The 17,170-nt window shown below is 37.7% G+C and overlaps 1 protein-coding gene across 3 annotated transcripts in view; it reads left to right on the forward strand.

Annotated features, from left to right (window-relative positions):
- VPS53 (VPS53 subunit of GARP complex) overlaps window positions 1-17,170 on the forward strand; it is a 175,625-nt gene that overhangs the window by 153,077 nt on the left and 5,378 nt on the right. For 2 of the 3 annotated variants that reach the window (XM_037808181.1, XM_037808183.1), the window contains one exon: window positions 7,985-8,122. In XM_037808181.1, the coding sequence (XP_037664109.1) occupies window positions 7,985-8,122 (138 nt within the window). The remainder of the gene's footprint in view (window positions 1-7,984; window positions 8,123-17,170) is intronic. The other variant, XM_037808182.1, reaches the window with a different exon arrangement.

The raw sequence follows: 17,170 nt of genomic DNA on the forward strand, positions 1-17,170 counted from the left end.
GGGGACCTTAAAAGATGGAAAAATATTCCATGTTCATGGATAGGAAGGCTAAATGTCATTAAGATGTCAATTCTACCCAAACTCATCTACAGATTCAATGCAATCCCAATCAAAATTCCAACAACCTACTTTGCAGACTTGGAAAAGCTAGTTATCAAATTTATTTGGAAAGGGAAGATGCCTCGAATTGCTAAAGACACTTTAAAAAAGAAAAACGAAGTGGGAGGACTTACACTCCCTGACTTTGAAGCTTATTATAAAGCCACAGTTGCCAAAACAGCATGGTACTGGCACAAAGATAGACATATAGATCAATGGAATCGAATTGAGAATTCAGAGATAGACCCTCAGATCTATGGCCGACTGATCTTTGATAAGGCCCCCAAAGTCACCGAACTGAGCCATAATGGTCTTTTCAACAAATGGGGCTGGGAGACTTGGATATCCATATCCAAAAGAATGAAAGAGGACCCCTACCTCACCCCCTACACAAAAATTAACTCAAAATGGACCAAAGATCTCAATATAAAAGAAAGTACCATTAAACTCCTAGAAGATAATGTAGGAAAACATCTTCAAGACCTTGTATTAGGAGGCCACTTCCTAGACTTTACACCCAAAGCACAAGCAACAAAAGAGAAAATAGATAAATGGGAACTCCTCAAGCTTAGAAGTTTCTGCACCTCAAAGGAATTTCTCAAAAAGGTAAAGAGGCAGCCAACTCAATGGGAAAAAATTTTTGGAAACCATGTATCTGACAAAAGACTGATATCTTGCATATACAAAGAAATCCTACAACTCAATGACAATAGTACAGACAGCCCAATTATAAAATGGGCAAAAGATATGAAAAGACAGTTCTCTGAAGAGGAAATACAAATGGCCAAGAAACACATGAAAAAATGTTCAGCTTCACTAGCTATTAGAGAGATGCAAATTAAGACCACAATGAGATACCATCTAACACCGGTTAGAATGGCTGCCATTAAACAAACAGGAAACTACAAATGCTGGAGGGGATGTGGAGAAATTGGAACTCTTATTCATTGTTGGTGGGACTGTATAATGGTTCAGCCACTCTGGAAGTCAGTCTGGCAGTTCCTTAGAAAACTAGAGATAGAGCTACCATTCGATCCAGCGATTGCACTTCTCGGGATATACCCGGAAGATCGGAAAGCAGTGACACGAACAGATATCTGCACGCCAATGTTCATAGCAGCATTATTCACAATTGCCAAGAGATGGAAACAACCCAAATGTCCATCAACAGATGAGTGGATAAATAAAATGTGGTATATACACACGATGGAATACTACGCGGCAGTAAGAAGGAACGATCTGGTGAAACATATGACAACATGGATGAACCTTGAAGACATAATGCTGAGCGAAATAAGCCAGGCACAAAAAGAGAAATATTATATGCTACCACTAATGTGAACTTTGAAAAATGTAAAACAAATGGTTTATAATGTAGAATGTAGGGGAACTAGCAGTAGAGAGCAATTAAGGAAGGGGGAACAATAATCCAAGAAGAACAGATAAGCTATTTAACGTTCTGGGGATGCCCAGAAATGACTATGGTCTGTTAATTTCTGATGGATGTAGTAGGAACAAGTTCACTGAAATGTTGCTATAGTATGTAACTTTCTTGGGGTAAAGTAGGAACATGTTGGAAGTTAAGCAGTTATCTTAGGTTAGTTGTCTTTTTCTTACTCCCTTGCTATGGTCTCTTTGAAATGTTCTTTTATTGTATGTTTGTTTTCTTTTAACTTTTTTTTTCATACAGTTGATTTGAAAAAAGAAGGGAAAGTTAAAAAAAAAAAAAAAGAAAAAAGACAAACAAGGAAAAAAAAAAAAAAAAAAAAAAACGATGTAGTGCCCCCTTGAGGAGCCTGTGGAGAATGCAGGGGTATTCGCCTACCCCACCTCCATGGTTGCTAACATGACCACAGACATAGGGGACTGGTGGTTTGATGGGTTGAGCCCTCTACCATAAGTTTTACCCTTGGGAAGACGGTTGCTGCAAAGGAGAGGCTAGGCCTCCCTGTATTTGTGCCTAAGAGTCTCCTCCTGAATGCCTCTTTGTTGCTCAGATGTGGCCCTCTCTCTCTGGCTAAGCCAACTTGAAAGGTGAAATCACTGCCCTCCCCCCTACGTGGGATCAGACACCCAGGGAAGTGAATCTCCCTGGCAACGTGGAATATGACTCCCGGGGAGGAATGTAGACCCGGCATCGTGGGATGGAGAACATCTTCTTGACCAAAAGGGGGATGTGAAAGGAAATGAAATAAGCTTCAGTGGCAGAGAGATTCCAAAACGAGCCGAGAGATCACTCTGGTGGGCACTCTTACGCACACTTTAGACAACCTTTTTTAGGTTCTAAAGAATTGGGGTAGCTGGTGGTGGATACCTGAAACTATTAAACTACAACCCAGAACCCATGAATCTCGAAGACAGTTGTATAAAAATGTAGCTTATGAGGGGTGACAGTGGGATTGGGAATGCCATAAGGACCAAACTCCACTTTGTCTAGTTTATGGATCGATGTGTAGAAAAGTAGGGGAAGCAAACAAACAGACAAAGGTACCTAGTGTTCTTTTTTACTTCAATTGCTCTTTTTCACTCTAATTATTATTCTTGTTATTTTTGTGTGTGTGCTAATGAAGGTGTCAGGGATTGATTTAGGTGATGAATGTACAGCTATGTAATGGTACTGTAAACAATCGAAAGTACGATTTGTTTTGTATGACTGCGTGGTATGTGAATATATCTCAATAAAATGATGATTAAAAAAAAAAAAAAAAAAAAAAAAAAAAAAAAAGTAGCATTACAATTTAGTGGGTAAAAGGATGGTCTTTTCAATAAATAGTGCTGGGTAATTGGAAAAAAAATTAATCTTGACCTTTACCACACACCATATACAAAAAAAATCCATTTCAGCAAGGATGTGGAAAAATTGGACCTTTGTACTTTGCTGGTGGGGATGTAAAATGGTTCGGCTACTTTGGAAAACAATTTGGCAGTTTCTCAAAGAGCTAAACAGAGTTATCATATGACCAAGCAATTCCACTCCTAGGTATATACCCAAGAGAACTGAAAACATATGCTCACACAGAAACTTGTATATAAATGTTCTTAGCAGTATTACTAATAATTATCAAAAAATAGAAACAACTCAAATGTTTATCAAACAAATGGATAAATAAAACATTTTGTAATCACAATGGAATATCATTCAGTTATCAAAAAGGAATGAAGTACTGTCATACTACGACATGGATGAACCTTGTAAACGTTATGCTGAGTGAAAGAAACCAGACACTAAAGGCCACATATTGTATGATTAATTTATATGAGATGTCCAGAATAGGCAAATCCATAAGAAAGATTAGTGGTTTCCAAGGCCTGGGGGAAAAGGAGTGAGAATGAGGAGTGACAGCTAATGGGTAAAGGAATTCTGCCTAAGGGAAATGAGTGTTTATGCCAGCCAAAAGACATGTATAGGAATGTTCAGAGCAACTTCATGTAAACTAGGCCAAACTGGGAAAGCTTCCAAGTGTGCATCAACAGTGCAATGGGCAAATATGTTGTCACATATGTATACAGTGGAGTACTAGATAGCAACCAAGAACCCACGATTGCTAAAACAATATGGATGAATCTCATAGACATATGTTGACTGAAAGAAGCCGAGCATAGAAGAATACATATTGTATGATTCCATTTATATGTGGCTCAAAAATAGGCGAAACTAATCCATAGCAATAGAGGGCATAAGGGTGATTATCTTTGTTGGGAAAGGAGGGAATGCATTGACTAGAAGAGAGTATGAGGGAGCCTTCTGGGATGCTAGAAATGTTCTATATCTTGAATTGGGAAGTAATTACAAGATGTATACATATGTAAATGTATCAAGCTATGTACTTGATATTTGTGCACTTTACTGTATGAAATGTATACCTAAAAAAAGGTAAGAAATGAAAGGAAAAAAGAAAATAAAGGAGAACCAGGCATGTCCCCACCTTGATCTGTCCCGTATCTTGAATTGCCTCCTCTGGGCCACCACATTGCAGAACTTTTCAGAGCATATATGGTTCTTTGCCTTCTGGGAATATGCCATTATCTTTTCTACCCAGGGTCCCACAAGAATTGCATTAGGCTCTTTGAGAAGAAAACCCTCCACCCCAAATGTTTCCACTGCTGGGTGGTGAACTTATAAGGGCATAACATGCTGGCCAACCCTGCACCCTAATAGCCTATCTGACTACAGCCAGCCCACAGCACCCCAAGAATTATCTCTGAGGCTCAAATGAATTTAGTGATGGCCACCCTTTACCCAATGTGCCAGGCCTAAGGAGATGAACAGTTGGCTCTTTTCTAGATGAAAACCAACAGATTTTCAAGATAAATGGGACCTTTTACCTTCACTTCCTACAGACACCTAAGTCTGTCAGATTAGCTCCTACCTTTTCTGACTGCAATGCTTTTCCTAAAACCTGAGATCAAGGTTTTCATCTGTTCAGCTGTCTGGTGAAGACAGAATTTTAATGTGGCTAGCCAGGAGATGAAAATGCCATCTCTTCTTAGATGGGACACCAGAGAATTGTTTGTTCCAAACTAATTCTGTCACTTAAGACTGTATCATCATTCATTCACATTATATCTCTGGAAAGTAGAAAGTACAGAAAAAAGGCAGAAAATATCCTCGTATGTCAGCACATGATCTTAGCCAAAAGACCGAGAAGCAGTTTTTACAAGACTGTTTTTTTTTAAATATAATCAGTTTTTTTTTCCTACCAACAAATAATTGCCAAGACATGGCTATGATTTTGACAAGGCTCTCAAAATTTGCTACACAGAACACAAAGTTGAATCCTCACCAGGCCTCAAATAGCATACAAATATGAATATATATTTCCAGTAAATTAAAGTATAGAAAATAATGTAAAGAATACCAGCTCACCATCCAGCTCAGTAAAATCTTAACATGCTCCCATGTTTGCTTCAAACCTTTTCTTTTTCTACAAAGCACATCATTACAATCATTGCCAAAGCCCCCTGTGGATCCCTCCCTGCCATTCCCCTCCCTTTCTGCCCAGAGGTAACCAATATTCTGATTTTGATTTTTATCATCCCCATATGTGTTTTGATATGTTACACATGCATATATCCATAAATAATAAATAATTTTGTTTTGCAGTTTTAAAGTTTATTATACATATCATTTCCCCACTTGCTTTTTTTCATTCAACAAGGTTTTTTTTTTGAGATTTGTCCATGTTGATATATGTCATTGAGCTCATTCATTTTAACTTTAGTATCATATTCCATTGCATGAATATGCCACCATTTGTTTATCCATTCTACTTTTGATGGACATTTAGGTTGTTTCTAATGTTTTCCTTTGATAAGCAGTGATACGGGGAACATTTTTGTATGTGGGCAAGAATTTCTCTAAAATATGTTAAGTACTGTGTTACAGGTTATACACATCTTTAAGTAAGAAAATATTACTAAATTTCCCCTAAAGTGCTTGACCTAATTTATACTCTCACCAGCAGTGTCAATTTCATCGCACCACAGCCATGCCAACACTTGGTGTTATCAAATGTTTTTCTCTTGTCTATGTAGTAGGTGTGAAATAGAATACAATTATGGCTTTAATTTGCATTTATTAGATTACTAATAAGGTTAAGCATCATTTCACATGGTTTTGGGACATCTGAGTTTCCTCTTTTCTGAATTGCCTGTTTTTATTCTTTGCTCTATTGTTGTCTTTTTGTTATTGGGGTTAATGGTCTTTTTTTCACTGATTTGTAGGACTCTTTCTGTGTTCTGAATATTATTCCTTTGTCAGTATTGCAAATGTCCACTCCCAGTTTGTGGTTTGTCTTTTTACTTTGTGTGTCTTAATGGATATGGACTTATTTTATTTTAAAGTAGCAGATTTTTCAGTCTTTCCCTTTTATAGTTTATACTTTTAAACCATTTTTGACATTCTTCTCCACCAGTAAAGAAGTAAAATATTTTTTTAGAAGGTTTTTAAGTTTTTTTTTTTATATCTAGGATTTTGATCCATCTGGAATTTAACATACCTATTTTTTTAGCGGAATCATTTACAGTGGGCTCTGGGCTGCTGCCATGTTGAATTGGGAGCAGTATTCTAAGGCTGAGCTCTTTGTGTGGGCCTCTGGTAGACAATGCCATGCTCTCCCCTGCTGCCTTGGTGCCTTTCTCTGTGAGTCCTTGATCTTTTCAAATAGCAGATAGTAGGATAGTAAGAATTTTCATCTCTGGAAACCTGGAAAGATCCAAATACCCCAGAACTTTGCTGGCCTGCAGTTGAATGACCTGCAAAGTTTTAAGCCTTTGACTAACCACATTACTGCATGAAATTATTCTTTCCTTAGTGTAGCCTTCCTCACCACTCTTTGAGAGTAATATTTCCATCCAAATTATTCCAAGTAATACATCGATGTCTTCCCCAATTTTTATACCATTGTCAAAATTATAATCACCATGATCATTAAGTTAATGGTCTTTCATTAACCAGTTTATCTTAACTTTAGTTGTTCATTTTCCTGTCTAAAGCAAAGTAGGGTGAATCTGAGGATGCATATTGTCATATGGTCTGAAGAGATCCCATTCTAGGCCTGCTTGATAAAATTATGAAAGGTTTCCCTAGAGGAACAGGTGACAGACATAGCAAACCTCATCCTGCACATAAGATTGAACAGTATCATCACAGTTATAGTGGTGGCAGCAGTAGGAGCTGTCACCCACTGCTGCTTTTGTCTGGTTGGTGGGCATTTGGTTCCATTCTCCTATACACTTTGAACAAGCCAAATATACCCTTCCAGGCTTCTGCCCTTTCTCTGCCACCTGGTTGTCAGGAACAGTAGTAGGTTAGAAGTACACAAGGAATAAGCAGGAAACAATGTGAGTTCTAAACCAGCATTGCCCAGTTGGCTTTTACTTGGACAGCAGGAAATGGAAATGAAGTTTCCTGTGTATTTCTTCATCTAGCCCTGTCCATTGTGTTGGATACCATTAGCAAGTTATTAAGACTTTGGAGCTTCAATTTTCTCGTCTATAAAATGGGAATAATAAATACCCATATGGTAGGGTCTTGTAAAGACTATATGAGATGGGACATGCATAGCATCATTCTTGATATTTGGTGGACAATCAGGAAAGTTGATATCCTTCTAAATAATTGGCATCCAAGAGAACAAATGAACTAAATTTAAAAGGAAAAAAACAAAAAAAAACAAGGAAAGTTAGGTTATTGCCAATATATTGATGTCTAAATTTGGTTAAATCTCCTATATCCTCACTAGTATTCAGAGAAATTCAAAATAAAACATTAAGGAGGTATCATTTTTTGCCTGTTGGATAAGCAAGGTTTTTTGATTGTTTTCAGTGCCAATGAGAGTAGAGTCTGCACTGCTGGCAGATGTGTAAACAGGTACATTCCTTTTGGAAAGCAGTTCAAAGATATGAATCAAGAATCTTAACGATGTCCTCATGCTTTGACCTGTCCCAAAAACTGTCCTAAGGAAATACCATTGATATACCTGGAATTATGCATTCAAGGCTGTTCATCACAGTATTCACTATTTATAATGGTAAAAATCTAGAAACAAATAGGGGAATGGTTAAATCATGTTTTAAGTGAGAAAACAAGGTTATAAAATTCAATATATACAGTTTTAGTTTTTTATGTACACATACATGGCTGGAAGGAATATATACCACATTTTAACTGTGATTTTTGTATTCCACATGTTAACCGTGGTGTTTGTCTTTTTCCTGGTGATGGGAGTTATAATTTTTTCCCTTTTATATTTCTGTTTATTTTCTAAATTTTCTGCATGAAGACTATGTTACATGTATAATCAGGAAAATTTTATTAGCATGTGTTCACCAGATATTTGTCCATTTGAAATGACTGATAGAATGTTCTGCTTTACCCTCACAGCTTCTGCTGGACACCCACTCCCTGAAGATGGTCCTGCTCGATTTGCCTTCCATTGGCTCACAGGTGGTGAGGAAAGCCCCTGCCAGTTACACTAAAATTGTTGTGAAAGGCATGACCCGGGCCGAGATGATCCTCAAGGTGCTGGCTTGGATATTTGCTCTCTTATTCCAAGGAGTATTGATTCTGAATGCATAGGTTAAGGCCAGTCCTATAGGATTGTTCAAATTCTTTGACTGAAGTAGATTTTGGCCTCATCAAATATTGTTGAAAGTCAGTGGACAGTTTCTTGGGGTCATTGATTTTTTCTGACAAATGAATTCTTTGTCAAAGTGGCATTCTCTTGTCATAAAATTTGGCTAAAATTTAGAAGTTTTTTAGAGTTGGTGCTGAAGTTCTTTGCTTCTCAGTAAGAATTTCAGCCCAGCTATCAGTTACTGTATAGTTCTACAATAAGCCTCTTTTGCTGTCTATACTCTGCAACTCTAAAAGAACTCTGAACAGATGTTGTAGTAACTGAATCTAATCAGTGAATAGGGTTTCTCTTAAAATTCATTTAACAAAATATTGTAATTGGATAATGATTTTGAGAATGTCTGAAGCTCTGAACATCTGCATCTAATTTGCCCATTTACTCATTGAAAAGAGAGGGCACCTATTTGGAAGAGAGGAAAAGACTAGAGAGCAAATGGAACTGTTAAGAATGGTTTTAAAAACCCAGGCCTGGCACGCTCTTCAGGTCTCTTTCACAAATCCAGTGACTAAAATAATTGCAGGAATAAAAAGTAGCAGTGGGAGCCCAGACATCAGTGGGACCAGGTGAGGGTTGCTACACAAACCTTGAGCTTATGGCCCAAGGAAACTGGAAGCAGCCTAGTCATTTTCTTAACCCAGCTGGTTTACCCACTGGTGAATACAGTTTGGGAATTATCTGCAGAGGATTTCTGAGTGAACTACTACATGTCAGTCATCGGTACACTCTCAGGAATTCAAAATCAGTCTCCTAGGGGCAAGAAAACCAGGTACTACATTCCAAAACCAAATGGAAATGAATTTGAAGATTGTGATGCCATTAATTTCTTTTCTGTGTGTATTAATTGATAGTTTAAATTGTGTTCCAGATTTTAAGTCTTCAAAAGAGTGTGACATTCACTTAGTTATACATAAAGCCTCAGCATATACTTACTTGCTCTTGTGTTCTTCCTGTGCCTCCAAAAATGTTCTAGCCTTGATTGTGCTAAGTTTGAGTGGAAGAAATTCTTTGAAGTAGTTGTGGGAGAAAAACTGCATGTCTTTAGAAGCCCATTATTAGAACTTGCTACTTCAGGAAAAACATGATAAGAATTAATTCGTGTGGACCAAGTAAATTATTTCTGATTTCTTTTATAATTACTCCTGGCCAGGTCAAGCAGTTGCTCTATATTTTTGCTTACTTTTGACTTCCCCAAGTGAAACATAGTTTGAAGACCTTACTAACTACCATGGAAAGTAAATGGAAGCCATTGACCCAGCTTCCATTTTGTTATTCCCATGACATTCACTTGTGTCATTTGGCCTAGGGCTGGAATTTGGGACTTAATTAAGGTGAACTTGAGGGGCTGCCATTTTATTTTGTATGTACAAGATGGTGGGCTGGAAAGCCTTTGTTGCGAACTACAATACATATTTCAACTGTCCCCTAATTACTCCTTCCCTGGTTTTGTTTTCCTTGGGGGGAGGGTACATTGTATGATGAGTAAGAAGTATTAATTTTTTAAAATAACAAATCAACTTCGAAGAAACAAAAGTTAATTGCAAGAAATAAAATTTGTGAATGAAGGCAAAAAAGAGTGTGACAGCTTAAATCAGATACTTTTGCATTCATTTCTCAGGAATAATTATATGTAAAGGCAGAAAGAGAAGATACCACACACTCATGAAATGTCTCAAACAGGAGACACTCTAACAAAGTGTTTCTCAAATGATCCTGGTGTTTAAAAAATCACCTGAGACCCCATCCAAGACTACTGAATAAAAATCTTCAGAAGAGGAACATGGGAATCTGTATTTTAAAAAGCAACCCAGGTGACAAGAGAATTTTTGGAATCTGTTAGAGTATGAAGTTCTAGGTATCAGTCCCTCCACCAAAACAACTATTGAACTGGCAGGAACTGTCTGAATCAACTATTTTGGAACTATGACATCTAGTGGAACGATGTGCAGCATGCAGGGAAGCCTTGAAGGAAGAAGCTGGAAAATTGGAGTAAATATTGATGAGTTTTATGGAGCAGCTACCATCCTCCATCTACCAACCACCTGGAAGGCAGCATTGAGAACTGCAGTCCAGGCTCCTGATGCAGCTTGCTGGCTCCAGAGTGGGCTATAAGGACCTAGTCCTCCAAAATTCTAGAGAGTGTGGTCTGATTGCTGATCACTGCTTTTGATTAGCTACTTCAGATTGCTGGGGGGCTAGCTCTGAGGGCAGCCATTGTTCCAGTGCCCCACAGGCAAAAGCAGCAGGAGACTCTTAAAGAGTTTGCACCTATTCTTTTTTTTTTTTTTTTTCCCTCCTCTCTTTTCTCTTTCATTTCCTGTTTGGGAGCAAAACTAGTTTGGAAATGTCACAAATTCATGGTTCCAGCACTCAGCAACAACAATAACAACAGTAAACAAATACCTAACAATTCCAAGTAGTGAGAGAGCTAGATTTCCAGAATTATAACCGGATAATACTCAGAATGTTTAGTGCTGAACAAAAATTTAAAAACACATGAAGAAACAGGAAAGTATGGCCCATTCACAGGAAAAAAAGAATTTTCCAGAAACCATTCCTGGGGAAGCTTACATATTGCAACAAATATATAAATATAACATATGTCTTAAATATGAGCTAAAGAAACTGTATTCATAGAATTAAAGGAAATTAGGAAAGCATTGTCTGACCAAAATTAAAATGTGGAAATTTGAAAAGGAACCAAACAAATTTTGGAGCTATAAACTACAGTAAGTGAAATGACAAGTTCATTATATGGATTCAACAGCAAAGTTGAACAGGCAGAAGAAAGGACCAGCAAACTTGAAGACAAGACCATTGAAAGTATCCAGTGCAAGGAGCAGAAGGAAAAAATAATGAAGAAAAATTAACAGAGCGCATGGGACCTGTGGGACACCATCAAGTGTGCCAACATACACATCATTGGAGTCCCAGAAGGACAGGAGTGAAAGGGGCATAAAAAGTATTTGAAGAAATAATAGTTGAAAACTTTCCAAGTATGATCAAAGACTTGAATATATACATCCAGGAAGCTCAGTGAACTCCAAGGAGGATAGACTTCAAGAGATCTACACCAAGACATATTATAGCAAAAATTTCAAAATCCAAAAACAAAGAGAGGATTTGAAAGCATCGGGAGAGAAACAACATGTCTCGTACAAGTGATCTCCAATAAAATTATAGATTTCTCATTAAAAACCATAGAGGCCAGAAAACAGATGGCATATTTAAAAGTACTTAAAGAAAAAAACTCAACCAAGAATTCTGTATCTGGCAAAATAATCTTTCAAAAATGAAGGAGAAATTAAGACATTTACAGATAAACAAAATCTAAAATAGTCTATTACCAAAAAACCTGGCATATGAGAAATGCTAAAGGGAATCCTTCAGGCTGAAATAAAAGGACACTAGACAGTAACTCGAAGCCATAACAGGAAATAAAGAATATTGGTAAAGGTAACTACATAGGTAAATATAAAATCCTGTATTATTTTATTTTTGTTTATAACTGCTTTTTGTCCCCTGTATGACTTAATAGACAAATGTGTAAAATATCATCTTTAGTCCGTGTTATTGGGCATATAATGTAATGTATAAAGAGATAATCTGAGACATTAACAACATAAAGAGAGAGGGACGGAGAGAGTTTGTATCCTATTGAAAATTGGTTGCTGCTGGTTGAACTCGGTTGTTATTAGTTTAAGATATTAATGGTAACAAAGCCCCAAAACATAAGAAGCAAAAATTGACATAATTGAAGGGAGAAATACTTCCACAATAATAGTTGGATTCTTCAATAAACTATATTCAATAATTAAAAGAACATCTAAACAGAAGATAAACAAGGAAATGGAGGACTTAACACTATTAACCAATTAGACCTAGTGGATAGGGCACTCCACCCAACAATAGTAGAATATACCTTCTACATTCCATGAGTGCCAGAGAAGAATGTATATCCTGAAAATTTGGATGTAATGCTCTATATATGTCTGTTAAGTCTAATTCGTTTATCACATTGTTTAGGTTCTCAGTTTCCTTATTGATCCTGTCTGGTTGTTCTATCTATAGGAGAGAGTAGTATATTTAAGTCTCCTATGATTACTGTGGAAACATCTATTGCTTCCTTCAGTTTTGCCAGTGTTTGTCTCATGTACTTTGGAGCACCTTGATTGGGTGCATAGACTCGATTGTTATTTCTTCTTGGTGAATTGTCCCTTTTATTAGTATATAGTGTCTTTCTTTGTCTTTTATGACATCCTTGCATTTAAAGTCTATTTTATTTGAAATTAGTATTGCTACCCCTGCTTTCTTTTGGCTGTAGCTTGCGTGAAATATTTTTTTCCATTCTTTCACTTTCAATCTCTTTGTGTTTCTGGATCTAAGCATATTGATGGTTCATATTTTAAAATCCATTCTGCCAATCTTTATCTTTTAATTGGGGAGTTTAATCCATTCACATTCAATGTTATTACAGTGAAGACAGTTCTTCAATCAGCCATCTTATCCTTTGGTTTTTAGTTGTCAAATGTATTTTTCCTCTCACTCTCTTTATTTCCTTTAAGTATCCTTACTCTTGAGATCTGTGCCCTTCTCCAGGGCTCTCTCTCCTGTTTTTTTTTCTCAGCCATAGAGCTCCCTTTAGTATTTCTTGTAGGGCAGGTCTCTTGTTAACAGACTCTCTCAGCATTTGTTTATGAAAATTTTAAGCACTCCCTCAATTTTGAAAGAGAGTTTTACTGAATAAAGAATTCTTGACTGGCAATTTTTCCCCTTCAGAATTTTAAGTATTTCTTACCACTGCCTTCTTCCCTCCATGGTGCCTGCTGAGTATTCAGTACTTAGTCTTGTGTTGTTTCTCTTGTATGTGGTGAATTGCTTCTCTCTTACTGCTTTCAGAACTTTCTCCTTCTCTTCAGTATTTGACAATCTGATCAGAATATGTCTCGGAGTGGGTGTATTTGTATTTATTCTATTTGAAGTTCATTGGGCATCTTTGATGTGCATATTTATGTCATTTAGAAGGGTTGGGAAGTTTTCCCCAACAGTGTCTTCAGATACTCTTCCTAACCCTTTTCTCTTCCCCTTCTGGAACACCAGTGATTCTTATATTTGCATGCTTCCTTTTGCCCATCATTTCCCTGAGATCCATTTCAAATTTTTTTATTTTTTTCACCATTTGTTTTTTTGTGCTTTTGCATTCTATCACTGTCCTCTAGTTCACTAATTCTTTCCTCTGCCTCTTCAAATCTGTTGTTGTGTGTCTCAAGAATATTTTAATTTAATCAACAGTATCTTTTATTTCCATAAGATCTACTATTTTTTATTTACTCTTTAAAATTCTTCTTTATTCTCTTCTTGGGTCACACTGATGTTGTTTTGGAGATTTGTGTATACTTCTTTGATTAATTGCTCCAAATTCTGTGCCTCCTCTGGCTTTTTAATTTGGGTATTTGGGTTTTCCATATCTTCTGGTTTCTTCATATGCTTTATAATTTTCTGTTGTTTTTGGCCTCTTGGAATTTGCTTACCTTGATAGGGTTATTTTAGGATATACAGGATTATTTGAACATTTATCTATAATTTGGCATAGCTACAGCTCGGTGGAGTGGCTTGGTGGAGTGCACATTCCTGTCCTACCAGCAGATGGTGCTCTTGAGCCACGTCTTACCTTCAAGCCAGTTCTCCTCCAACTTCCTCTATGTACTGAGGGGGGTCCAAACCATGTGGAAATCCAATCAGTGCACCAATTTTCCATGTGCACTGGGGACTGCCAGCTCCTTGGGTCGGGTCATATCCTGCACAATTTGGCAGGGATCTGCTCTAGGACACAGTGATCCCGGCAGTTCCTGAGGCTATGGGTGGAGTACTCTGGGGCTGCAGATCTGAGCATCTCACCTTCCAGCTCAAATGCCCCACAGTCTCTGTCTGCCATGTGTCTGCAGGTCCCTGGGGTTGGGGAGGAGCTTCTGGCATTTCCATGTGACGCTCTTGCCTCTTGGCTGTGCACACGTGGGCTTCCTTGGAGGAAGAATGTGTGCTATCAGAAGTCCACCGAATCCCAAGTTCCTTCACAGGAGCTCTTGGCTGCAGGTCTATGAAGGGTTATCTCCCCAGCCAACTGCTGCACGAGGTATGGAAGGCTGCCCTCTTCCAAGCTCATCTGTCTGCTCCAACTGCCAGTCCCCAGCATGGGGGCTCTTGGCCGCAGGTCTGCGAAGGGTTATCACCCCAGCCAAGTGCTGAGAAGGGTGCATAAGGTATGAAAGGCTGCTCCCCTCTGCTTTCATCAGCTGGCTCCAACCGCCCATTACCCAATGGCGTTCTGGGCCGAACACTCACCCGTCCTAAATGTGGTCTTTCGGCTTCTCCAGCTGCGTACTCATGATGTGGTGTAGAAGTCCCTGCCCGGCCGATGGAACCCTGGAACTGCTGTTCTGAAGGGCTTTCTGTCCTTTATCTACTGTTTTTCACGAAGGAGAATTTTGCTCTGTCTCTCCTAATCTGCCAATTTCCCGGAAGTCTGCCTAAAAGTTGGCTTTTTGAAAAGATTTTTAAAAAATCAAGAAACATTTAGCCAGATTGACAAGGAAAGAGACAGAGGACACAAAAAACTAGAATCAAGAATGAAAGGGAGGTTACATGGCATTTTGAATAAGAAGTGATATCTGGTACGTTTGTACAGGTTAGTGTGAAATACTAATACATCCCAAAGTAATTTGGACAGAGAATAAAAATTATTTTCCGGGCCCCCCTGAGGAACTGGAGAAAAAGGCGGAAATGTTGGACGTCCCTAACTGGGTTATTACTGATAGTGTCACAAACTTTGAGGACTAACAATTTGGTATGCTGGGCCTTCGATCTTGGGGCTTACCCTTATGAAGCTAAGCCTACTTAGGAGAGGCTAAGCCTACTTATAATTGTGCCTAAGAGTCTCCCCCAGAGTACTTCTTTGTTGCTTAGATATGGCCCGCTCTCTCTCTCTGAGTCCACTCGGCAGGTGAACTTACTGCACTCCCCCCTACATGGGACATGACTCCCAGGGGTATAAATCTCCCTGACAATGCAGAACATGATTCCTGGACCTGGCATTGTGGGATTGAAAAAATCTTCTTGACCGAAATGGGGAAACGAAATGAAACAAAATTAAATTTCAGTGGCTGAAAGATCTCAAATGGAGTCAAGAGGTCACTCTTGAGGACATTCTTATGTGCTGTGTAGATAGCCCTTTTTAGGATTTGGTGTATTGCAATAGCTAGAAGGAAATATCTGCAACTGTTGAACTGCAACCCAGTAGCCTTGATTCTTGAAGACGATTGTATAGTTATGTAGCTTACATGGTGTGACAGTGTGAGTTGAAAACCTTGTGGCTCACACTCCCTTTATCCAGGGTATGGATGGATGAGTAGAAAAATGGGGACAAAAACTAAATGAAAAATAGTGTGGGATGGGGGAGATGGAATGGTTTGGGTGTTCTTTTTTACTTTCACTTTTTATTCTTATTTTCATTCTTTCTGGAGTAATGAAAATTTTCAAAAACTGATTGTGGTGATATATGCACAACTATATGGTGGAACTGCAAACAGTTGACTGTACACCATGGAATGTGAATATATCCCCATAAAACTGAATTTAAAAAAAGAGCCACAAAAAAATGTATTTATATATTTAGTAAAAATTTCAATTTTGAATGAAAAACAATGTTGTTGAATTCACCATGATGTATAATTAAACTTAAAATACAAAAAAAAAAAAAAAAAAAAGAAAGGGAGGACATTACTACCAACCTTACAGAAATAAAAAGGATTATAAGAGAGTACTGTGAACAATGATATGCCAACAAGTTAGAAAGCCTAGAAAAAATGGGCAAAATTCCTGGGAACATACAAATTACTTAATCTGATGTATGAAGAGATAGAAAATTTCCTCAGACCTATAAGAAGTAAAGAGATTTAATCAGTAATTAAAAACTTTCCAACAAAGAAAAGCCCAGGACCGGATGGCTACACTGGTGAGTTTAACCAAATATTCCAAGAAATTAACACCAATACTGCTCGAATTCTCCCAAAAAATTGAAAATGAGGGAATACTTCCTAGCTCATTTTATGAGGCCTGCATGACCCTGATACCAAAGCCAGATAATAACAGCACAAGAAAAAAAAATTAGGGACCAATATCTCTTACAGATATAGATGCAGAAATCCTCAACACAATACTGGCAAACCGAATCCAACAATATCTTAAAAGGATTATACACCATGACCACGTGGGATTTATTCCAAGAAGCAAGGATGGTTCAGTATAAGGAAATCAATCAGTGTAATATACCACATTGATAGAATAAAGGAAAAAGACACATGATCATCTCAATTGATGCAGAAAAGGCATTTGACAAAATCTAACATCCTTTCATGATAAAACTCTCAGAAAATTAGGAATAGAAGAGCTTTCTCAACATGATAAAAAGCATTTATTTAAAAAAAAAAAAAGGAACCACAGCAAATATCATACTCAATGGTGAAAGACTGAAGCTTTCCCTGTAAGATAGGGGAAAATACAAGGATGCCCTCTGTGGATATCCTCTGTCATCACTGTTACTCAGCATTGTGCTGGAACTTCTAGCCATAGCGATCAGGCAAGAGGAAGAAATGAAAAGTATCCAAATTGGAACGGAAGAAGTAAAATTATCCCTATTCACAGATGACATGATCCTATATAGAAAATTCCAAAGAATCTACAAGAAAGTTAGTAGAACTTAGAGAGAAATTCAGCTAAGTTGCAGGATACAAGGTAAATGCACAAAAGTCAGTTGTAGTTATACACACCAGTAATGATAAATCTGAAAAGGAAATCAAGTACACTGAAAACTACAAAACATTGCTGAAATTGAAGACCTAAATAAATGGAAAGACATCTCATGTTAATAGATTGGACGA

Source organism: Choloepus didactylus, chromosome 18, assembly GCF_015220235.1.
Source record: "Choloepus didactylus isolate mChoDid1 chromosome 18, mChoDid1.pri, whole genome shotgun sequence".
NCBI lineage: Eukaryota > Metazoa > Chordata > Mammalia > Pilosa > Megalonychidae > Choloepus > Choloepus didactylus.